At 44.3% G+C, this 25,844-nt stretch overlaps 1 protein-coding gene across 1 annotated transcript in view; it reads right to left on the reverse strand.

Annotated features, from left to right (window-relative positions):
* The window catches only part of LOC140199936 (F-box/WD repeat-containing protein 7-like), a 229,626-nt gene that overhangs the window by 7,547 nt on the left and 196,235 nt on the right, over positions 1 to 25,844 (reverse strand). Inside the window, exons 8-11 of the mRNA XM_072262424.1 lie at positions 17,586 to 17,722; positions 16,715 to 16,828; positions 15,486 to 15,667; positions 5,855 to 6,080 (exon numbers count right to left, since the gene is read on the reverse strand). Of these exons, the coding sequence (XP_072118525.1) occupies positions 5,855 to 6,080; positions 15,486 to 15,667; positions 16,715 to 16,828; positions 17,586 to 17,722 (659 nt within the window). The remainder of the gene's footprint in view (positions 1 to 5,854; positions 6,081 to 15,485; positions 15,668 to 16,714; positions 16,829 to 17,585; positions 17,723 to 25,844) is intronic.

The raw sequence follows: 25,844 nt of genomic DNA on the forward strand, positions 1-25,844 counted from the left end.
ACCCAAGTCATTCAATATTCAATAGGTATCAGTAAGATCACCCCTCATTCTTCTAAATTCCAGCAAGTACTGATGCAGAGCCATCAAACACTCCTGAAATGATAACCCTTTCAGTCACTGCTATCAACCATCTCCAATGTCAGCACATAATTTCTTAGATAAGGGGCCCAAAGACTGCTCACTATACTCCATGAAACCTCACCAGTGCTTTATAAAGACTCAGCATTACAATCTTGTAATTAAATTCTAGTTCTCTCAAAATGAATGCTAATATTGCATTTGCCTGCCTCAACTGACTCAACCTGCAAATTATTCTATAGGGAATCCCGCATGAAGACTCAAAAAGTCCCTTTGCAGCTCTGATTTTTGAATTTTCTTCTTACTTAGAAAACAGTCTAAGCTTTTATTCCTTCTACCAAAGTGCTTGACCATACACTTCCCAACACAGTTTTCCATCTGCCACTTAGTTTTCCATTCTCCCAACCACCAAAGACCTTCTGCAGCCTCCCTGCATCCTCAACACTATATGCCCCTCCATCAATTTCATCATCCAAATCATTGACATAGAATGTAAAAAGGGTACCAACACCAACCCCCATGGAACACCACTAGTCACCAACAGCCAACCAGAAAAGGCTCCCTTTATTCCCACTCTTTGCCTCCTGCCAATCAGACAATCTTCTATCCATGCGGGTATCTCTCCTGTGATACCATGGGCTCTCATCTTGTTAATCAGCCTCATGTACAGCACTTGGTGAAAGGCCTTCTGCAAATCCAAGTCCACTGTTTCCCCTTTGTCTGTCCTGCTTGTTATCTCCTCAAAGAGTTCCAAAAGATTTGCCAGGCAAGATTTCCCCTTAAGGAAACCATGCTGACTTTGGCCCATTTTATCATGTGTCTCCAAGTACCCAGAAAACATATCCTTAACAATTGACTCCAACACCTTCACAACCACTGAGATCAGACTAACTGGCATCTAATTTCCTTTCAAGAAGGAGGGCCCCTTCTTGAAGAGTGGAATGACATTTGCAATTTTTCAGTTCTCCGGAACCACACCAGAATCTATTGATTCTTGAGAGATCATTACTAATAACTCCATAATTTCTTCAGCTACCTACTTCAGAACTCTGGGGTGTAGTCCATCTGGTCCAGGTGATTTATCTACTTTCAGAACCTAGACCAGAAGACTATAAGAAAAAGGAGCAGAATTTGGGTATTTGGTCCACCATTTCAGCATGACTGATGTGTTTGCGTTTTCCTCCCAGCCCGTCTCCTGCTTTCTCCCCATATCTCTTCGTGCCCTGACCAATCAAGAATCTATCAACCTCTGCCTTAAATATTCATAAAGACTTGGCATCCACAGCTACCTGTGGCAAAGAATTCCACAGATTCACCAAGAGCTAAAGAAATTCCTCCTCATTTCCGTTCTAAAAGGATGCCTCTTTATTCCGAGGCTCTGTTGTCCTCTGGTCTTCAACTCTCCCGCCATAGGAAACATCCTCTCCACATTGACTGTATCAGGACCTTTCACCTTTCAATAGTTTTAAATTAGGTCACCCCTCAATCTTCTGAATTCTAGTGGATACAGGCCCAGAGCCATCAAACACTCTTCATATGACAAGCTGTTCAATCCTGGAATCATTTTTGTGAACCTTCTCCAATGTCAGCATATCCTTTCTAAGATAAAGGGCCCAAAACTGCTCACAATACTCCGAGTGAGGTCTCACCAGTGCTTTATAAAGCCTCAACATTACATCCTTGCTTTTATATCCTAGTCCTCTTGAAATGAATGTGAACATTGTATTTGTCTTCCTCACCAGAGATTCAACCTGCAAATTAACCTTTAGGGAATCCTGCACAAGGATTCACAAGGACCTTGCACCTCATTTTTTTAAAGAATTTTTTCTCCAGTTAGAAAATAGTCTACCCTTTTATTTATTTTACCAAAATGCATGACAATACACTTCCCGACACTGTATCCCACCTGCTACTTCTTTGCCCATTCTCCTTCTGCAGCCTCTCTACTTCCTCAAAACTACCTGCCCCTCTATTTTCGTATCATCCACAAACTTTGAAACATAGCCATCAATTCCATAAGCCAAGTCACTGACATATAATGTAAAAAGAATTGGTACCACCACAGACCCCTGTGGAACACTGCTAGTCACCAGCAGCCAAGCAGAGGAGGCTCCCTTTACTCCCACTCTTTGCCTCCTGCCAATCAGCCACAGGTTTACCCATACTGGGATCGATCCTGTAATATCATGGGTTCGTAGCTTGTTAATCAGCCTCAGGTGTGGCACCTTGTCAAAGGCCTTCTGAAAATCCAATTACACAACATTAACCGATTTTCCTTTGTCTACCCTGCCTGTTAATTCTTCAAAGAATTCCAACAGATTTGTCAAGCAAGATTTTCCCGTGAGGAAACCATGCTGACTATGACCTATTTTATCATATGCCTCCAAATATCCTGAAACCATATCCTTAACAATCGATTCCAGCATCTTTCCAACCACCCAGGAAATAATTCTCTTTTATAATTTTCTTTCTTCTGCCTCTCTCCCTTCTTGAAGAATGGAGTGACATTTACAATCTTCCAGTCTTCTGGAACCATACCAGAATCTATTGATTCTTGAAAGATCATTACTAATGCCTCCACAATCTCTTCAGCCACTTCTCAGAACCCTGGGCTGTACACTATCCAGTCCAGGTGATTTATCTACCTTCAGATCTTTCAGTTTCCCAAGAACCTACTTGCTAGTTACAGTAACTTCACACACTTCTGACCCTTGACACTATACTGCTAGTGTCTTCCAAAGTGAAGGCAGATGCAAAATACTTATTCATTTCACCCATTATTTCGTTGTCTCCCTTTACTACCTCTCCAGTATTGTTTTCCAGTGGTCCAATATCCACTCTCGCCTCTCTTTTACACTTTATGTATCTGAAGAATTTTTTGATATCCTCTTTAATATTATTGGCTAGCTCACTTTTGTATTCTATCTTTACCCTCTGAATAACTTTTTAGTTGTCTCCTGTTGGCTTTTAAAAGCTTCCCAATCTTCTAACTGCCCACTAATTTTTGCTCTATTATATGCCCTTATTTTACCTTTTATGTTGGCTTTGAATTCTCTTATTAGCCACAGTTATGCCATCTTGCCTTTAAAATACTTTTTCCTTTTTGGGATGTATATATCCTGTGCCTTCTGAATTGCATACAGAAATTTGAGCCATTGCTGCTCTGCCATCATCCCTGCCAGTGTTCTTTTCAAATCAATTCTAGCCAACTCCTCTCTCATGCCTCTATAATTCCCTTTTAAACATTGTAATATTAACATTTCTGACTTGAGCTTCTCCTTCTCAAATTTCAGGGTGAATTCGATCACTTGTCACTAAGAGTTCTTTTACCTTAAGCTCTTTAACCAATTCTGGTTCACTGCACCGCACCCATTCCAGTATTTCTGATCCCCAAGCGCACACAACCATGAAATGCTCTAAAAAGCCATCTCATAGGCATTCTAGAATTTCACCCTGTTGGGATCCAGCACCAACCTGATTTTCCCAATCCACCTGCATATTGTAATCCCCAATGACTATTATAACATTGCCTTTTTGGCATTCATTTTCTACCTCCCATTATAATTTGTAGCCCAGTTCTTGGCTACTGTTTAGAGGCCTGTATATAACTCCCATCAGGATCTTTTCACCCTTGCAGCTAATTAACTCTACCCACGATTCTACATCTGGAGGCGGAGCGAAGTTAAGATGGCGCTAAACGGCAACTCCTTTGCTTGCATTTTCAGAAACAACTCTATTTCCATCTTTAATATCTCTGTTTTTCCTTTTTCCCTTTTCCCTTTGACCTGGAGTTACACGCTGACTTTGGTTCTTTGTGGGAATGGGACCCGTTCTCGGGGTTTCAGAACTGGCCGTTACAGACATCCCACCCCGCAAAAGCTCATTTCAGGGAGGTAGCACCATCAATTTGCGGGAGACTTCCGGGAGAGGTAGAATGTCTGCAGAAGAGTAGCTCCTTAGCAGCTAGCCAGCTAGTTTAAATAACGTTAGCTATGCTAATGAACGAATGACACCTGTTAAACTCACCTCAACATGTCTTTTACAGTCTTAACCCACCATGGGCAATAGAAATGTCACTGTTGCAAACAGTGCAGCCAACAACACTGTCATTATTTTTGACCCCTATTAGGCAGGGGTACACTTTAGAGTAGTCCGGGGTGACGTACGTTTTATATTTTTTTGGGACACTCTGCCATGGCGCGCTTTCTCTCTCGCGCTCTCTCTCGCTCGCCCACTCTCGCTTGCTTTCTCTCGCTCGCTCTCAAAAAAATTGATTTCCGTGATATTGTATATAATTTGCGGGCATCAGGGAGCCACTATTCATATGTGGGACACTCCCGGAACTTCCAGGAGAGGTGGGATGTCTGCCGTTGTTTGGCACGCCAAGGTTCGGCCTGAGAGTCTGGCTTGGATTTGGAAGCCTAAGATCTCGGGGTTCTGGAGACGGGTGGATCGCGGGGCGGTGTCACAGCAGGAGACCCGTGTGTCGTCGGGGGAGTCAGAAAATCTACTGCTGTGGGCCCAAAGACCCGGGATCTTTGAGATCTTCAGGCACAGAGCTCAAAAAAAGCGACATAACGGACTTTTAACATCGTAAACCAGCGAGTTGTTTGTTATGTCTCCCTGTTCACTGGGAAAATGGAAACAGCTCCTTCTCCCTTATTAGGGAGAGAGTGTGAGCCTGTGGGATGTCGAATGCTGGGTGAAATGCGAAGTCTTTGGGGTAACTGCAAGTCTGTGTCTTTGCTATTGCTTTGCTCATGCTGAGTACTCGGGGGCGGTGCTGATGCTTGCTTTTGTTTTGCCGGTGGGGGAGGGGGAACTCAGTAGGCCAGGCAGCATCTATGGGAAAAAGCACAGCTGACGTTTCAGGCTGAAAGCCTTCGGCGGGACTGGAGAGAAAAAATGCTGAGGAGTAGATTTGAAAGGTGGGGGGAGGGGAGAGAGAAACGCCAGCTATAGGTGAAAAGTGGGAGGGATAAGCAAACAGCTAGGAAGTGTATTGGTGAAAGAGACAGAAGGCCATGGAAGAAAGAAAAAAAGGTGGGGGGGGGGGAGTGTAGGAGCACCAGAGGGAGGCGATAGGTGGGCAAGGACCTAACATGAGAGAGAGAAAAGGGGATAGGAAATGGTGGGGTGGAAGAAGAGGCATTACTGAAAATTTGAGAAATCATTGTTCGTGCCATCAGGTTAGAGGCTACGCAAATGGAATATAAGGTGTTGTTTCTCCAACCTAAGTGTGGCCTTATCCCAACAGTGAAGGAGGTCATGGATGAACGTACCAGAATGGGAATGGGAAGTGAAATTAAAATGGGTGGCCACTGGGAGATCCTGCTTGTTCTGGCAGACAGACCGTAGATGCTCAGCGAAGCAGTCTCCCAATCTACATAAGGTCTCACCGATATATAGGAGTGATCTGTATATCTTGTAGGTTAATTGGTCATTGTCAATTGTCCTCTGATTAAGCTACAGATAAGTAGGTGGGCTGGTGGGCGGAACGGCTCACTGGGTTGGAAGGGCCTGTTCCACGCTGTTTACATGTAAATGTAAATGTCTAAATGTAAATAAATAAATAGATAGACAAAGTGAATTTCAAAGCTGTATCACCATCTAATCCTGTGACTGATTACTTGAAAACCTCTGCCCACTTGACCGATTTCCTTTTGGTAGCAGTTTTCCTTGGCCCAGATTCCCAACGTTTTCTTTTCAACGGAATACCACAATTTGCTGAGCTTAAAACCAAACCAGTGTGCGAGTGCACATACACACACCTTACCTGAAGTGAGTAGACTCTGTTTGTATGTCCCTGAAGAGTGTGCACACAGGTCTCAGTCTCTGGATCCCACACTTTTACAGTGTAGTCATAAGCACCACTCACGACCCTTTTCCCGTCATACTGCACGCAGCGGACAGCAGCCACGTGTCCCAGTAACGTGTGTAAACACCGCCCTGTGTCAATGTCCCACACTCTGAGAGTAGCGTCTCTTGATCCACTCACTACCCTGTGAACAGGCAGAAACATTAACATTCCTCGGCTTTAGATTCAGCTCATTGTTTCTCTAACAGTCACATTGTCCATCAGTGCTACAACATAATCAATTTCAAAGGTTATTCCCAACCCACCACTCATCAAACCAGCTCCTCCAGCCTGCTCTGCCATTTAACAAAATCATTTCTACATGTTGAAATGTGAAGAGAAAGTACACAGTTAACGCAAGACCCTTAACAGTGTTGATGAGCCACTTGGGGTCCAGTGGTTACACAGGTTGATAGAGTGGTTAAGAAGGCATATGGGACACAAGCAGCAAACTTAGACGTGTTTAGATAGGCACATGATTACTAATTTAATTGGTTTGGCACAACATTGTGGGTCTCAGGGCCTGTTCCTTCGCTGTACTGTTCTTTCTTCTACATTCTTTCCAGCAACAGAAACGGTTCATCCCTTCCTTATTAAGAAATTGCCTCAAAAACTTGTTTTGAGAAAAAGCATTCAAAAGACTCCAAATTCTCTAAGAAAAAAATTTCAGCTCCTCTCTGTCGAGTCCTTCTTTTGAGGCAGAGTGCCTCCTCCCTCCCCCTACCACAGATTCTAGATGCTTCAACAGAGGCAACCATCCTGCTGGACAATGCGAGCAGCATGCCAGGAATTCAAGAGTGTCAGGGGGTAGAGTGAGTAAAGTTGCTATTAATAAGGTAAAGGTGCTAGGAAAACTGAAAGGTCAAAGGTAGATAACTCACCTGGATCAGATGGACTAGACCTCAAGAGTTCAGAAAGAGGTAGCTGACAAGATTGTGGTGGCATTAATAACAATCTTTCAAGAATCACTAGATTCTGGAATGGTTCCTGAGGACTGGAAATTTACAAATGTCACTCCACTCTTTAAGAAAGGAGAGGGGTAGAAGAAAGGAAATTATAGGCCAGTTAGTCTGACTTCGGTGGTTGGAAGATGCTGGAGTCCATTACTAAGGATGAGGTTTTGGGGTTGTTGGAGGTGTATAATAAAGTAGGCCAAAGTCAGCATGATTTCCTTGCGGGCAAATTTTGCCTGACAAATCTGTTGGGGCTCTAAGGAAGTATCTTGTCGTGAGAGGCCCTTTGGGTAAGAGTGACCATAATATAGTGGAATTCTTCATTAAGATGGAGAGTGACATAGTTAATTCAGAAACAAAGGTTCTGAACTTAAAGAGGGGTAACTTTGAAGGTATGAGACGTGAATTAGCTAAGGTAGACTGGCAAATGACACTTAAAGGATTGACGGTGGATATGCGATGGCAAGCATTTAAAGGTTGCATGGATGAACTACAACAATTGTTCATCCCAGTTTGGCAAAAGAATAAATCAAGGAAGGTAGTGCACCCGTGGCTGACAACAGAAATTAGGGATAGTATCAATTCCAAAGAAGCAGCATACAAATTAGCCAGAGAAAGTGGCTCATCTGAGGACTGGGAGAAATTCAGAGTTCAGCAGAGGAGGACAAAGGGCTTAATAAGGAAGGGGAAAAAAAGATTATGAGAGAAAACTGGCAGGGAACATAAAAACTGACTGTAAAAGCCTTTATAGGTATGTAAAAAGGAAAAGACTGGTAAAGACAAATGTAGGTCCCCTACAGACAGAAACAGGTGAATTGATTATGGGGAGCAAAGACATGGCAGACCAATTGAATAATTACTTTGGTTCTGTCTTCACTAAGGAGGACATAAATAATCTTCCAGAAATAGTAGGGGACAGAGGGTCCAGTGAGATGGAAGAACTGAGCGAAATACTTGTTAGTAGGGAAGTGGTGTTAGGTAAATTGAAGGGACTGAAGGCAGATAAATCCCCAGGGCCAGATGGTCTGCATCCTAGAGTGCTTAAGGAAGTAGCCCAAGAAATAGTGGATGCATTAGTGATAATTTTTCAAAACTCGTTAGATTCTAGACTAGTTCCTGAGGATTGGAGGGTGGCTAATGTAACCCCACTTTTTAAAAAAGGAGGGAGAGAAAAACCGGGGAATTATAGACCGGTTAGCCTAACGTCGGTGGTGGGGAAACTGCTGGAGTCAGTTATCAAAGATGTGATAACAGCACATTTGGAAAGCGGTGAAATCATCGGACAAAGTCAGCATGGATTTGTGAAGGGAAAATCATGTCTGACGAATCTCGTTGAATTTTTTGAGGATGTAACTAGTAGAGTGGATAGGGGAGAACCAGTGGATGTGGTATATTTGGATTTTCAAAAGGCTTTTGACAAGGTCCCACACAGGAGATTAGTGTGCAAACTTAAAGCACATGGTATTGGAGGTAAGGTATTGATGTGGATGGAGAATTGGTTAGCAGACAGGAAGCAAAGAGTGGGAATAAACGGGACCTTTTCAAAATGGCAGGCAGTGACTAGTGGGGTACCGCAAGGCTCAGTGCTGGGACCCCAGTTGTTTACAATATATATTAATGACTTGGATGAGGGAATTAAATGCAGCATCTCCAAGTTTGCGGATGACACGAAGCTGGGTGGCAGTGTTAGCTGTGAGGAGGATGCTAAGAGGATGCAGAGTGACTTGGATAGGTTGGGTGAGTGGGCAAATTCATGGCAGATGCAATTTAATGTGGATAAATGTGAAGTTATCCACTTTGGTAGCAAAAATAGGAAAACAGATTATTATCTGAATGGTGGCCGATTAGGAAAAGGGGAGGTGCAACGAGACCTGGGTGTCATTATACACCAGTCATTGAAAGTGGGCATGCAGGTGCACCAGGCGGTGAAAAAGGTAAATGGTATGCTGGCATATATAGCGAGAGGATTTGAGTACAGGAGCAGGGAGGTACTACTGCAGTTGTACAAGGCCTTGGTGAGACCACACCTGGAGTATTGTGTGCAGTTTTGGTCCCCTAATCTGAGGAAAGACATCCTTGCCATAGAGGAAGTACAAAGAAGGTTCACCAGATTGATTCCCGGGATGGCAGGACTTTCATACGAAGAAAGACTGGATGAACTGGGCTTGTACTCGTTGGAATTTAGAAGATTGAGGGGGGATCTGATTGAAACGTATAAAATCCTAAAGGGATTGGACAGGCTAGATGCAGGAAGATTGTTCCCGATGTTGGGGAAGTCCAGAACAAGGGGTCACAGATTAAGGATAAAGGGGAAGCCTTTTAGGACCGAGATTAGGACAAACTTCTTCACTCAGAGAGTGGTGAATCTGTGGAATTCTCTGCCACAGGAAGCAGTTGAGGCCAGTACATTGGCTATATTTAAGAGGGAGTTAGATATGGCCCTTGTGGCTACGGGGATCAGGGGGTATGGAAAGGCTGGGGCGGGGTTCTGAGTTGGATGATCAGCCATGATCATAATAAATGGCGGTGCAGGCTCAAAGAGCCGAATGGCCTACTCCTGCACCTATTTTCTATGTTTCTATGTATCAGGCAGGATGGACAAAGGAGAGCCAGTGGATGTTGCGTACTTGGATTTTCAGCAGGTCTTTGACAAGGTGCCACACATGAGGCTGCCTAACAAAATAACAGCCCATGGTATGACAGGAAAAATACTAGCATGGATAGAAGATTGACTGACTGGCAGGAGGTAATCAGAATAAAGGGGGTCTATTCTGGTTGGCTGTCAGTGACCAGTGGTGTTCCACGGGGTCAGAATTGGGGCCACTTCTTTTCACGTTATATGTCAATGACTTGGACAACAAAATTGATGGCTTTATGGCCAAGTTTGCAGACGATACAAAGATAGGTGAAGGAACAAATAGTATTGAGGAAGCAGGGAGACTGCAGAGGGCTTGGACAGATTGGGAGAACAGGCAAAAAAGTGGCAGATGGAAAGTAGTGTAGGGACATGTATAGTCACTCACTTTGGCAGAAGGTATAAAAGCCCGGATTATTTTCTAAACAGGGAGAAAATTTAAAAAATCAGAGGTGCAAAGGGACTTGAGAATCCTCATGCAGGATTCCATAAAGGTTAATCTGCAGGTTGAGTCTGTGGTAAGGAAGGCAAACACAATGTTAGCATTCATTTCAAATGGACTTGAAGGTAAGAGCAAGAGGGCAATGCAGAGGCTTTATTAGGCGTTGATCAGACTGCACTGTGAGTATAGAGAGCAGATTTGAGCCCCTTATCTAAGAAGAGAGGGTCAAGAGGTGGTTGATGAGAATTATGCTGTGAATAAAAGGAGTGTTTGATGGCTTTGTGTCTATACTTGCTAGAGTTAGGAGAATGAGGGGGATTCTTATTGAAACTAATCGAACATTGAAAGGCCTAGACAGCATGCATGTGGAGGGAATGTTTCCTACAGTGGATGAGTCTAGGACCAGAGGGACGTCCATTTAGAACAGAGATCAAGTCATCACTTTTTATTGTCATTTCGACCATAACTGCTGGTATAGTACACAATAAAAACGAGACAACGTTTTTCAGGGCCATGGTGCTACATGAACAATACAAAAACTATACTGAGCTATGGAAAAAAAACAACACAAAACTACTCTAGACTACAGACCTACCCAGGGCTGCATAAAGTGCACAAAACAGTGCAGGGATTACAGTAAATAATCAACAAGACAATAGGCACAGTGGAGGGCAGTAGGTTGGTGTCAGTCCAGGCTCTGAGTATTGAGGAGTCTGATGACTTGGGGGAAGAAACTGTTACATAGTCTGGTCCTGGGAGCCCAAATGCTTCGGTGCCTTTTGCCAGATGGCAGGAGGGAGAAGAGTTTATATGAGGGGTGCGTGGGGTCCTTCATAATGCTGTTTGCTTTACGGATGCAGCGTGTGGTGTAAATGTCTGTAATAGTGGGAAGAAAGACCCCAATGATCTTCTCAGCTGACCTCACTATCTGCTGCAGGGTCTTGCGATCCGAGACAGTGCAATTCCCGAACCAGGCAGTGATGCAGCTGCTCAGGATGCTCTCAATACAACCTCTGTAGAATGTGGTGAGGATGGGGGGGTGGGAGATAGACTTTCCTCACCCTTCGCAGAAAGTAGAGACGCTACTGGGCCTTCTTTGCTATGGAGCTGGTGTTGAGGGACCAGGTGAGATTCTCCGCCAGGTGAACACCAAGAAATTTGGTGCTCTTAACGATCTCTACAGAGGAGTTGTTGATGTTCAGTGGAGAGTGGTCGTTCCGTGTCCTCCTGAAGTCTACAACCATCTTTGTTTTGTTCACATTCAGAGACAGGTTGTTGGCTCTACACCAGTTCGTTAGCCACTGCACCTCCTCTCTGTATGCTGACTCATCGTTCTTGCTGATGAGACCCACCACGGTTGTGTCATCGGCGAACTTGATGATGTGGTTCGAGCTGTGTGTTGCAGCACAGTCGTGGGTCAGCAGAGTGAACAGCAGTGGACTGAGCACACAGCCCTGGGGAGCCCCCGTGCTCAGTGTGATGGTGTTGGAGATGCTGCTTCCAATCCGGACTGACTGAGGTCTCCCAGTCAGGAAGTCTAGGATCCAGTTGCAGAGGGAGGTGTTCAGGCCCAGTAGGCTCAGCTTTCCAATCAGTTTCTGAGGAATGATTGTGTTGAATGCTGAACTGAAGTCTATGAACAGCATTCGAACGTACGCGTCTTTTTTGTCCAGGTGGGTTAGGGCCAGGTGGAGGGTGATGTCAATGGCATCGTCTGTTGAACAGTTGGGACGGTACGCGAACTGCAGGGGGTCCAGTGAGGGGGGGCAGCAGGGTCCTGATGTGCCTCATGACAAGCCTCTCGAAACACTTCATGATGATGGATGTGAGTGCGACGGGACGGTAGTCATTGAGGCAGGACACTGAAGACTTCTTTGGCATGGAGACGATGGTGGCGGCCTTGAAGCACATTGGAATGACGGCGCTGCTCAGGGAGATGTTGAAGATGTCAGTGAGAACATCTGCTAGCTGGTCTGCACATCCTCTAAGCACTCTGCCAGGAATATTGTCTGGTGCAGCAGCCTTCCGTGGGTTGACCCTGCACAGGGTTCTCCTGACATCCGCCATGGTAAGACACAGCACCTGGTTGTTTGGAGGAGGGGTGGTCTTCCTCGCCGCCACGCTACGAGATGAGAAGGAATTCCTTTAGCCAGGAGGTGGTGAATCCCTGGAATTCATTGCCACAGATGACTGTGGAGGCCAGGTCATTGAGTTTTTTGTAGTGGAGGTTGATAGGTTCTTGGTTAGTCAGGGCATCAAATGTTGTAGGGAGAATGGAGTTGAAAGGAATAATAGATCAGCCATGATTGAATGGAGGAGCAGACTCGATGGGCCAGGTGACCTAATTCTGCTCCTATGTCTGAAGGTCTTATCCCCTCCATAATCTATCTGATCAAGATACCGAAGGTTCATACGTGTTTCACATTATAGTTAGAGTCATAGAGCACAGAAACAGGACCTTTGGCCGATCTAGTCTGTGTTCAACTACTGTATTATTCTGCCGAGTGCCATTGACCTGCACCTGGACCACTGATCCCCTCCACACTCCTCCCCATCCATGTCCCTATCCAAATTTCTCTAAGATGCTGAAATCGAATCTGCCTCCACCACTTGCACTGGTAGCTCATTCCACACTCTCACCAACCTCTGAGTGAAGGAGTTCCCCTTGAGCATTTCATCTTTCACCCTTACCCCATGTCCTCCAGTTGCAGTTCTTAAAACACAGTTATTCACAAAGTTCTTTGCTTCAGATACCTGTGTTCATATATTTTTAAATGTTTTGGCATTTTTGACTAAAACTCTTGAGGGCTTCAATACATCCAGGGTTTGCACACTGAAACTGTTAGAGAGTAACACATCCCAGGACTGATGAAATGTGTTGCATTTTGAAGGAAACAGCAATGGACATAATGACAATAGTTGCCTTTTTCCAGAATTCCAAAGGTAGAAAATTGTAACCCCACTGCTCAATGACTGAATAGGAAACTATAAACCAGTTGGCTGGAAATTTTTTGGTAAGTGCTGGAATAGTAAGAGTACCTGTTTTTCTTGGGGGGGGGAGGAAAACACAGGAGGAGAAAGAGGAGGAAATGATCGGTAGAATCCATTTGGATTTAGGAGAGGGGGTAGTAATAGATATACAAGAGGCCAACAGATTGGACAGTTCGTCACATTCCCTGTCCCTCCATCCTGCACTGGTAGATGAGATAGTCACGCGGATACAGGTGGCTTGTGGGCAAGGGTGGGCTAATTAGTGAGCTACAAAAACAACAACCAAAAGCATAAAGAAGGTTGGACAAAGTCACAGGAGAGGTTTTCACATAAATCCCAAGTGGGAATCTGAAATGCTAGTTTAAAGAAAGGATGAAACAAGGATTAGACCATATGACACAGGAGCAGAATTAGGTCATTCGTACTAAGTCTGCTCCACTATTCGATGTTGATTTATTTCCCTCCCAACCCCATTCTCCTGTCTTCTTCCCATAACCTTTCATACCCTTACTAATTAAGTACTTACCTATCACTGTTTTAAATATACCCAATACGTTGGCCTTCCCAACCACTGATTAAAGAAATTGCTTCTTATCTCTGTAGAGAGCGCAATATAAAGGAACCCTTAGGAGGGAGTGATCATACTATGATATAATTCACCCTGAGGTTTGAGAGAGAGAAGCTAAAGTATTACTGAACTACAGAGGCATGAGAGAGGAGTTGGCCAAAGGGACTGGAAGGGGCCACTAGCAAGGATGAGCAGCAATAGCAGGATTTGTTAAGAGTAATCCAAAAGACATGGGATTGTTTCATTCCAAAGAAACAGCATTTGAAAGGGAGGAAGGGACAAGGTAAGTCAAGATCAGCATAAAAGCAAATGAGAGGCCATACAATACTGCAGGAATCAGTGGGAAGCAAGAGGATTGGGAAGCTTTTAAAAACCAACAGAAAGCAACTGGTAAAAGCAATAAGGGGAGAAAAGGTGAAATATGATTATAAGCTAGCTAATAGTATAAAAGAGTCATACAGTCAGAGAACAGTACAGCACAGAAACATGCCCTTCAGCCCATCTTGTCCACGCCGAGCCAGTCAAACTGCCTACTCCTATCGACCTGCTGTTGTGGCATTCGCATTGGACTTCCAGGTGAGTGGTCCTGGGTTCGAATCTGGCCAGCTCCTTGCATGCCTTCCATCTGTGCTGAGTTGAGTGCCGAGCAAGCAACTCAGCCTCATAAAAAACAGACAAATGCTAAAGAAATCGCAAGATTGCTGCCCAATGCGCCACAAGGCACAGAGAGGTTAAATTTAAATCCCATAGACCTCCACCAGAACCATAGTCCTCCATAACCCTACCATCTATTGCCTATCCAAACTTCTCTTAGAAGCTGAAATCAAGCTCGCATGCATCACTTGCACTGGCAGCTCATTCCACACTCTCATGATCATCTTGAGTGAAGAAGTTTCCCCTCATGTTCCCCTTAATCTATAACCCCTAGTTGTAGTCCTACCCAACCTCAGTGGAAAAAGCCTGCTAGATTTACCCTATCTATAACCCTCATAATTTTGTAGACCTCTATCAAATTTCTCAATCTTTTACATCCCAAGGAATAAAGTCTTAACAAGTTCAATCCCTATAACTCAGGTCCTCCATACCTGACAACATCCTTGTAAATTTTCTCTGTACTCTTTCAACCATATTTACATCTTTCCTGTAGGCAGGTGACTAAAACTGCACACATTAGGTCTCACCAACGTCTTATACAACTTCAACATAACATCCCATCTCTTGTACTCAGTACTTTGATCTATGAAAGACAATGTGCCAAAAGTTTTCTTTACGACCTGACGACATTTTCAATGAATTATGGACCTGTATTCCCAGATCCCTCTGTTCTATAACACTCCTCAGTGCCCTACCATTCACTGTGTAAGACCTACCCTGGTTGGTCCAACCGAAGTGCACTTACCTGCATTGAATTCCATCTGCCATATTTCAGCACATGCAGATCCCTCTGCAAGCTCTGATAGCCTTCTTCACTGTCCACCCCCAATATTGGTATCACCTGCAAATGTGCTGATCCAGTTAACCACAGATCATTGATATAGATGACAAACAACAATGGACCCAGCACCGATTCCTGATGTACTCCACTGGTCACAGGCCTCCAGTCAGAGAGAAAACCCTCTACTACCACTCTCTGGCTTCTCCCACAAAGCCAGTGTCTAATCCAATACACTACCTCATCCTGAATGCTAAGTGACTGAACCTTCTTACTAACCTCGCATGCAGGACCTTGTCAAATGCCTTGCTAAAACCCAAGCAGACGAGAGGTTACCATAACTTTTTTTTTCAAATATAGAGTAAAAGAGGCAAGAGTGGACATTGGACCACTGAAAAATAATGACAAGATGAAAGGGTTTAAGATTCAGTTTGCAAGCTGATATTGTCCCTTAACCCACTTGCAGGTTTGAAATTATTGCTTTATATACACAAACAAACACACACACACACACACACACAGGCCTTACTTGTTGCCGTGGAGGTGCATGCACCGGACAGTGGAGGCATGGCCATAAAGCGTGTGTATACACTCGCCCGTTTCTGCATTCCACACTTTCAGGGTACGGTCTGTTGAACCACTAATGACGATGCTCCCCCTCATCTGCGATGACCAAACTCCACCCGTGTGTCCAACCAGTGTCTGCACACACTGTAAGGCAATAAATAGACAACTTGCATACTAACATGGCAAAAAAAAGTGAATTAGAATTTTTCAACAGAAAGTGATTATGAGTTGTGGTATAATGAAACATCACCCGCCTGTCACCTCCTTCCCTTTCTCCCATGGTTCACTCTCTCCATCAGTTTTCATCTTTTTCAGCCTATTACCTCTTCCAAGGATCACCACCCAGCTTTTCACTTCATCCCCTCCTTCCCCCAACACTAACCTCCTCCCTCACCTGAACTTTTGATTTAAGCCTGCACTCCTTCCCTCCCCCCACCTTCTTATTCTGTCTTCTTCCCTAACACACTTTCAATGTGCACACACAATGTTAGAGGAACTCAGCAAGCCAGGCAGCATCTATGGAAAAAAGTATAGTTACCGTTTTGGGCTGAAACCCTTCACAGGACTGGAGAAAAAAAGCTGAATAGATTTGAAAGGTGGGGGGGGGGGAGGGGAGAGATAAACATTAGGTGAAACTTAGAGGGGGAGGGATGAAGCAAAGAGCTGGGAAGTTGATTGGTGAAAGGGACAGAAGGCCATGGAGAAAAGTTGGGGGGAGGGGGTGTGGGAGGCATTACTGGAAGTTTGAGAAATCGATGCGGATTAGAGGCTACCCAAACAGAATATAAGGTGCTGTTCCTCCAACCTAAGTGTGGCCTTATCCCAACAGTGGAGGAGGAGGCCATGGATGGACATATCGGAATGGGAATGGGAAGTGAAATTAAAATGGGTGGCCACTCGGAACAAGAGTTCGGATGGCTGCCTGCTGCCCTGAACATTGAAGGTCAGCCTTAAACAGAAGGTAAGGACTGCCTTAAATGTCACAATATTAGTGTATACTACTGGAATGAGCTTGCAGTTCCCAGAAAGTAGATTAACATTTGGTCTCGATAACCACTTGCCCCACTCCAGCACACCAACGTATGCAAGTGAAGTCAGGCGAGTAGGAAGAGGAGATGAGGGTAACAGCTTCAACTATGAGGCAAGCATCAGTGAGAAAGAATCATACAGACAAGACAATATTACACATACCTCGCCTGTTAATGCAGACCATACTTTAAGAGTGTTGTCATCTGAGCCACTCAGAATACGATTTCCTGAGAACTGCAGACAGGTGATGACATGATCATCATGACCTTTCAACACCTGAAAAAAAAACAGGGAGTAATCTATTCACCAAACGCAGGAACAGTAAATCAGCAGGAATTATTGATTTGTTACCCTCCTAATTTCATACTGGTGTCCTGCACCTGATCCATTTACAACTTCTGAAGGAAAAGAACTCACCCATAAAATGTACCCAAATTCCAGTTTTAAGCAACATTTCTTCCACCTGTAGATTCCTCTGTCTGAATACTGTAGGGAGCAGAATGCTATTGTCCTTCATATATCTCTCTCTCTCCCCCTCTCTTCCTTCCTCCCGCCCCCCCTATAGAATTATCATGTGAAGTATACTGTAACCTGTAGATGGAAAAACATTTTTGGGAGGAGATAAAGTTAACCACTTCCTTATATTAAAAAATAATCCTAGAAATTGGCCCTGACGGGAATTACCATCGACCTCAGACACTGACTTTAAAAATCCAATTTACTTATCAATAGAGAAACTTCTACCTGTACTGAAATAGAAATTAACTCCACAGTCAGATCCCTGTCTGGCTAGCATGTTTTCTACTGGGGTAACACACTTGGGGTAATTTGGAAGCCCAGATGATGGGGACAACTTCTTCCATTCAAACTGTGCCAAACTGCACTAAGATATCCTGTGAGTCACTGGACTCAACACGCACTGAGGAATTTTCTCAACAGCTCTGAACTGAACAGTAAGCTAGTTTAAGAAGACTTGCCTTGTGCATCCAGGCAGTTTCCTATGAAAACCTGCAGCAGTATTGTACCAGCTTACCTTTGGAGGTTTGATCTCTCCAGATCGCCAGTTGGTGTCGATCTTGTGCTGCCGCATGAAGGCCGATTTCCACGGACTGTACATGAAACCCGTACTGAGCATTCGACGCCGCCGTAGGTACAGGGGCTCCTCAATCACTGGGCAGGAGACAGAGACCAGCAGAACATTAATGGTCATGGCTGGGGTCTCAGCAAATTCACTTTAGAGTGAAATACTGCACCACCTCTTTATTGGCTGACATTGACCTCATTGCCCCACCTCCTCTGGCTTATTATGTGTTATTAACAGCCAAGGAAAGTCCATATGACTCAAGCCAGAATGTGGGGGGAATTGAGACTGTTGAGAGAACAAGGAAAATGGGATTAATGGAGTGTAAATGGGTGGCTGATGGATCAGTGTGGACTCACTGGGTCTGATTCTGTGCTCCATTGGTCAATGCTCATTCAGCTGAAGTAAAATAAACTGGGACAAATTTAAATTTCCCACAGTTTGCTTTTTAAAAAAATGAGTCCCTAGGTACCATGCACATTAAACAAAGATCAGTGAGGGTTCAAGTGCAGTTCTGCAGCTGACAGTGTTCAGGCTTTTTACAGCCAATCTCAGTAACTGATTGAGAGCTGCACAACATAATTAAACTCACCAAATGCACCAAAGATACAGTGTACAGTGGATTCCAGTTAATTGGGCCTTTGGTTAATCAGGGTAGCCGCTTATTTGGGACAACTCTTAAAGAACAAAAAGCTAATCAAGAAAAGAGCCAGGATTCCCTCCGTTTTATCTGGGACACTGCACCATTTAGTTGGGGCAGAAGACTGTTGTCAAACAGTTTCTAACTATTTTCGCTCACATGCACTGTGTGGCCATTAGAAACTACATTGACTTAGAGTGAACAGCTTTTAAATAGCGTTAGTTGCACATGTTTTTGTTCAAAAGCAGTGATTTTTGTCCCTGATAGCTTGAAAAAAAAAGCAGTAAGTAAATAGAATAGTAAATAGGTTTTGCTCACTACAGTTTCAAGCATTCAGACTTGGAGATTCCAGAAACAGCTGGGAGTGAAAATGAAACTATTTCACTACTTCATGAAGTTAGGAACTATGAAAAACTTGAAGGTATTGACAGTCATTTTGAATGTTACCTCTGGTCCCCACCAGACACTTAGGTCTCACCTTTGGCTCCAAGTAGCTGTTTGCATGTGACAGCAGCCACACCCCGGTACACCACGTTGACATGCAGGCTAAACCAGGTGAGGGTAATGGGTGGCTCTCATACCCCAGTGAAAAAGGGCCGTGTCTGTCATAGCATGCAAAGTCAGAATGGGCGGATGAGAGCTACAGTGAGATCCAACAGCCGGGAAGGCAGTTCTGTAAGGCTACACAGACAGCAAAGGGCATGACGAGGCACAGAAGAAATCATGGCTGTCCACTGCAACCAAAGGAGACCCCAAATTGTGACACTAGTCGTCTCACCGGACTCAGACTTCCAAGGTCAAGAGAGCGGAACTGACCCAGTGCTACAACTGTTCCACCTTAAAAACCGTTCTGCACAGGTTTCTTTCCATCGTCACATACAATGGACAACCAACAGTAGTAATAATAGTGTTCTAATTTGTACTGTATTTCATTTAAATTCTTAATCTGTTACTCACATTAAATGGTAGTTTGCCTTCAGACCTTTTTAGCTATTTCCATGTAATTTCAACTAAATAGGTCAGCTGCTTAATTGGGCCAAAATGAACTTGACATGAATGTGTCTCAAAACTAACAATTTCTATAGTATTTATATAGCTACGTAGAACTGACACTAAGAAATAATTCCAAAAATGAGCAAATGATGTCATTTTCAAGATAAGAATAATAAAAGATTCACAACTTCAGTATTGACAACTGTGATTGAGTACCTAGGCCACTACAATACCATAAGACATGGGAGCAAAATTAGGCCATCTGGCCCATCGAGTCTGCTCCGCCATTCAATCATGGCCGATCCTTTTTTCTTCTCCTCAACTACGGTTCCTGGCCTTCTCCCCATAATCTTTGATGCCATGTCCAAGCAAGAACCTATCAATCTCTGCCTTAAATATACCCAATGACCTGGCCTCCACAGCTGCATGTGGCAACAAATCCCACAAATTCACCACCCTATGGCTAAAGAAATTTCTCCGTATCTCTGTTTTGAAAGGGTGACCCTCTATTCTGAGGCTGTGACCTCTTGTTCCAGACTCTCCCACCATGGGAAACATCCTTTCCACATCTACTCTGTCTAGGCGTTTCAACATTCAAAAGGTTTCAGTGAGATCCCCCCCCTCCCCATCCTTCTAAATTCCAGCAAGTACAGGCCCAGAGCCATCAAATGTTCCTCGCATGATAACCCTTTCATTCCTGGAATCATCCTTGTGAACCTCTTCTGGACCATCCCCAATGCCAGCACATCTTTTCCTCGGTCAGGAGCCCAAAACTGTTCAAAATATTCAAGGTGAGGCCTCACAAGTGCCTTATAAAACCTCAGCATCATATTGCGGTTCCCTTTACCAAGAAGACAGACAGAACGTAGCAGATTATTAGGTTTGCATCTTAAAAATAATAGTCAATATTTCAAAATAGAAATGACACTGAGAAAGCCGTAGGGCAACATATGAGAAAATCATATTTAGCAAATGTGAGTTGTTCGAGGACACAGGAGTGGAATTGAGAGAAGAGCCTGTTGATGTATTTAGTTTTCCAAATGGTATTTGACAAGAAGCCAGTGCACCAGATGAGAGCTCATGTTATTGGATGCCATATGCATGTATCAATTCATAGAAACATAGAAAACCTACAGCACAGTACAGGCCCTTCAGCTCGCAATGCTGTGCTGAACATGTACTTAGTTTAGAAATTATCTGGGGCTACACATAGCCCTCTATTTTTCTACACTCCATGTACCTATTCAGGAGTCCTTTCTGATATTCTTCTCTTGCCCTCCTCCCATTCCCTGCTTTCTTGGTTCTCTTACTATTTCCCAAGCAGATCGGGATAACTGCTCAGCCAGGCTTTCCCTCGGTTTGACCATGCTAACGGGCAGCCCTCTGTTCTTCATATTTGTAGTCGCCTCTTCCACTGTCTGATACAATTGCCTCCCATTTTCATAAAACACTTTCAGTTTAGCAGGGTACGGAGTTTGGAATCTAATCTTTCCTCGCTTTTATATTCGCTTTACTTCAGAGTATTCCTTACATTTCTGCAGGACCGCCGGGGGGGGGGGTAATCTTGATCGATATATATTAATTTCCCTTTCAAAAACACCCTCTTCTTCCCCCAGGCCCTTCGTAGAATCTCCGCCTTGGTACTGTATCGAAGGAATCTAATTACAATCGAGCATGGCTTATCTTCTGTCTCCAGAAGGCCTCGGGACGATCGCATGATGCGCCCTCTCAATTTCAAGCTCCATAGTCGAGGGAATCTCCAGCGTATCACGCAACTTTCCTACAAACTCCATCATAGACAAACCCTCTGCTCCTTTGGGAACACTTTTGATCCAAAGCCTGTCGCTTCTACTCTCGCCACTGGCCTACTGCCAACAATGGCTGCTCCGCTTATCCCTTCTGTACTTTTATTTAGTTTGCAGAGCTCTGTTGACACCGCTGATAGGCCCTGTACAATGGACAAACGCCCGCGAAGCTGTCTTTTTAATTAATCGCTGCCGACCTGCGAGAAGCGCATCTTCATGGAGCTCTGTTGATGCCACTGACAGGCCCCGTACTGGGACACCGGGGCTTTTAATTGCCCTGCATAAGCCGTACAATTATTAAGCTCAACTTTTGTCAGCATGCATGGAGGCGTACAGGCACAGCCCAACTTGTCTGTGCCAACCAAGGTGTCAACCAGAACTAGTCTCATTTACCTTCATTTGACCCATAAACCTTTCTATTCATATACCCGTCAAAAATCCTTTCAACATTGTAACTGTCCCCACCTCAACTTCCTCTGGTAATACATTCTCTATAACCACCTCCCTCTTTCGGAAAATCTTATCCTTCAGGTCCCCTTAAACCTTCGTCATCTCACCTTAAACCAATGCTCTTTAGTTTTAGACCTGCTTACCCAAAAAAAAAGATCTTAGCTACTGTATGTCCATTATAATTTTAAAAATCTCTTTCATCTCTCAACTTCTTGCTAAGCAGGGAAAAAGACCCAAGCCTACACAGTTTCTTATTATAACTCAAGTCCTCCAGTTCTGACCACATCCTGTGAATCTTTCCTGCACGCTCTCTAGCTCTCTCTATATGTAGGTGAGACCTAATTTGGAGTATTGTGTAGAGCTTTGGTCACCTGCCTACAGGAAAGATGTAAATAAGATTGAAAGAGTACAGAGAAAATTTACCAGGATGTGGCTAGGACTTCAAGAGTTATAGGGAAAGCCCTCATTGAAGAATCAGATGTAGAAAGGGTGAGCAGTATCAAGCTCCTGCGTGTCATCTCTGTGGATCTAACCTGGGCCCAACATATTGATGCAGTTACAAAGAAGGCAGGACATTTCATATGGAGTTTGAGGAGAATTGGTATGTCACCAAAGACACTTGCAAATTTCTACAGATGTACCATGGACAGCATCCTAACTGGCTGCACCACCGTCTGATAATCGGGGGGCACTGCACAGGATCGACATTAGCTGCAGAAAGTCGTAAGCTCAACCAGCTGCACCATTGCCGCCCCGCAGCCAGGGCATCTTCAAGCAGTGATGCCTCAAAAAGGTGGTATTCATCATTCAGGACCACCATCACTCAGTTCATGCCCTCTTCTCATTGCTACCATCAATGAGGTGGTACAGGAGCTTGAAGACACACACTCATCGATTCAGGAACAGCTTCTTCCCCTCTGCCATCAGATTTCTGAATGGACATTGAACCCATGTACACTACCTCACTATCTATCTATCTCCCTCTGCCATCAGATTTCTGAATGGACATTAAACCCATGTACACTACTTCACTACATTTTTTTGCACTGCTTATTTAACATATATACACAGTTGCAAGAAAAGGTTTGTAAACCCTTTGCAATTACCTGGTTTTCTGCATTAATTACACATAAAAAGTGGTCTGATTTTCATCTAAGTCACAATAACAGACAAACACAATCTGCCTAAACTAATAACACACAAACAATTGTACTACTTCTCATCAATACTGAGTACACCATTCAAACAATCATAGTCTAAGTTCCAAAAAGTATGTGAGCTTCTGGAGTAATGCCTTCTACAGAAGCTATTTGGAGTCAGGTGTTCCGATCAATGGGATGAGATTGGAGGTGTGGGTTCTAGAGGTGCCCTGCCCTATAAAGAAGACACAAGAAGTAAAATTACTGACAGAGCCTGCTCTTCTCAAAAAAGATCTGTTTATCCACCATGCCTTGTCAAAGCAACATTCAGAGGACCACAGAAGAATTGTAGAGATGCATGAAGCTGGACAAGGCTACAAAACCATTTCTAAATACCTGAATGTTCTTCAGTTCACAGTGAGAGAAATTGTCTACAAATGGAGGAAACTCAGTACTGTTGCTACTCTCCCTGAGAGTGGGCATCCTGCAAAGATCACACCAAGAGCACAATGTGCAATGCTGAAGGAGGTGAAAAAGAACCCAAGAGTAATAGCAAAAGACCTGCAGAAATCTCTAGAACTTGCTAAAATCTCTGCTCATGAGAAAGACACTGAACAAGGGTGGTGTTCATGGAAGGATATCATGGAGGAAACCACTGCTCTCCAAAAAGAAAAACATTGCTGCAAGTCTCAAGCTTGCAAAAGGCCACCTGGATATTCCACAATGCTTCTGGGATAATGTTCTGTGGACAGATGAGACAAAAGTTGAACTTTTTGGCAGAAATGCACACCGCTATATTTGGAAGAAAAAAGGCACTGCACACCAACACCAAAACGTCATCCCAGCTGTAAAGCATGGGGGAAGAAGCTTCATGGTTTGGAGTTGCTTTGCTGACTCAGTGTCTGGACAGCTTACAAACATTCAGGGAACAATAAATTCAAAACGGTATCAAGAGAATCAGGAGAATGTCAAGGTAGTGGTCCATCACCTGAAGCTTAATAGAAGTTGAATGATACAACAAGGCAATAATCTGAACCACAAGATTAAATCTGGGCCGCCTACGCACAACTCGAGTAGCAGCAGTACTCTCAATGGATATGATTAAATATTCCACTTTCAGCCTGTTACAGCTAAAAAGTACAGTCAACAAAGATGTCTTAATGCGTTTAAATACTGCTTAAAACTGCCACTGTTTGTGGTCAGAAGTGCCCACGGAGGTCACCTCGGAGGAAGCGCGGGCGTAGATCAGGATTACAAGTGCGTTAAAGGAAACGGGGTTTTAAACTCCCTATAACAACTATCTTCCTGGCACACATGCAGTTTCTCGCGAATAAAGTCAATGATCTCAGAGCCAGGGTGCTGAATCAGAGGGACATTAGGACTGCGTGCGTCTTTTGTTTCACGGAATCCTGGTTAACCCCTTCCGCACCAGATGCAGCGATCCAGATCGATGGGTTTACTATACACCGTCAGGATAGATCTACAGAGTCTCTCGAAAGCAGAGGTGGAGGAATATGCCTCATGATCAACTCTTCTTGGTGCACAAATATATCAGTGCTGTCCCAATTCTGCTCATCAGACCTGGAATATCTAGCAGTAAAGTGCCATCCTTTTCACCTACGCCAGGAGTCCTCTGGGGTCATTCTGGTAGCAGTTTACATTCCAGCTCAGGCCAGTGTCAGTCAGGTTTCAGATGATCTGAGCAATGGGATCAACACGCATGAAACAGCGCACCCTAATACCTTCACCATCGTTTTGGGAGATTTTAACCAGGCCAGTCTGAAAAAATCACTAAGCAACTACCAGATCACTTGCAATAGCAGAGGAAACAACACACTGGACCATTGCTTCACCACCATCAAGAATGCCTACACTGTACTATTCCACGCCCTCACTTCAGGAAGTCTGATCACCGAGCTGTACTTCTACTCCCTGAGTATAGGCAGAGACTGAAGACTGCAGCACCAGTAGTGAGGACCAAGAAGGTATGGACAAGGGAAACACAGAAGCGCTAACAGGATTGCTTTGAATCTGGATAAGTATGCTGCAGTTGTTACCGACTTCATTAAAACCTGTGTGGATGAATGTCTGCCCACAAAGGCTTACTGTACATTCCCAAACCAAAAGCCGTGGATGAACCAGGAGGTACGTCGTCTGCTGAAGGCTAGATCTCTGGCATTCAAGTCTGGCAACCCAGGCCTCTACCAGAAAAATCAGGTATGATTTGCTGAGGGCTATTTCGAGGGCGAAGAGACGATTTCGAAAAAGGTTGGAGGCAATATCAGATGCATGGCAACTCTGGAAGGGTCTGCAAAACATTACTTCCTACAAAGTGAAACCCAATAGCATGAATGGCAGCGATGCTTCACTACCAGATGAACTCAACGCCTTCTATGCACGCTTTGGAAGGGAGAACACAACTATAGCTGTGTAGCTCCCTGCTGCACCTGATGACCCTGTGATCTCCATCTCAGAGGCCAATGTTAGGCTGTCTGTAAAGAGAGTGAACCCTCACAAGGCAGAAGGTCCTGATGGAGTACCTGGTAAGGCTCTGAAAACCTTCGCTAACTAACTAGTGGGTGTATTCAAGGACATTTTTAACCTCTCACTGCTATGGGCAGAAGTTTCCATTTGCTTCAAAAAGGCAACAATTCAATTATACCAGTGCCTAAGAAGAATAATGTGGGCTGCCTTAATGACTATCACCAGGTAGCACTCACATCGACAGTGATGAAGTGCTTTGAGAGGTTGGCTATGACTAGACTGAACTCCTGCCTCAGCAAGGACCTGGACCCATTGCAATCTGCCTATCGCCACATTAGGTCAATGGCAGACGCAATCTCAGTGGCTCTCCACATGGCATTATACCACCCAGACAAACACAAACACTGACGTCAGGATGTTGTTCATCAACTATAGCTCAGCATTTAATACCATCATTCCCACAATCCTGATTGAGAAGGTGCAGAACCTGGGCCCCTGTACCTCCCTCTGCAATTGGATCCTCAACTTCCTAGCCGGAAGACCACAGTCTGTGTGGATTAGTGATAACATCTCCTCCTCACTGACGATCAACGCTGGCGCACCACAGGGGTGTGTGCTTAGCCCACTGCTCTACTCTCTGTATACACGACTATGTGGCTATGCATAGTTCAAATACCATCTATAAATTTGTTGACGATAC

Source organism: Mobula birostris, chromosome 7, assembly GCF_030028105.1.
Source record: "Mobula birostris isolate sMobBir1 chromosome 7, sMobBir1.hap1, whole genome shotgun sequence".
Lineage (NCBI taxonomy): Eukaryota > Metazoa > Chordata > Chondrichthyes > Myliobatiformes > Myliobatidae > Mobula > Mobula birostris.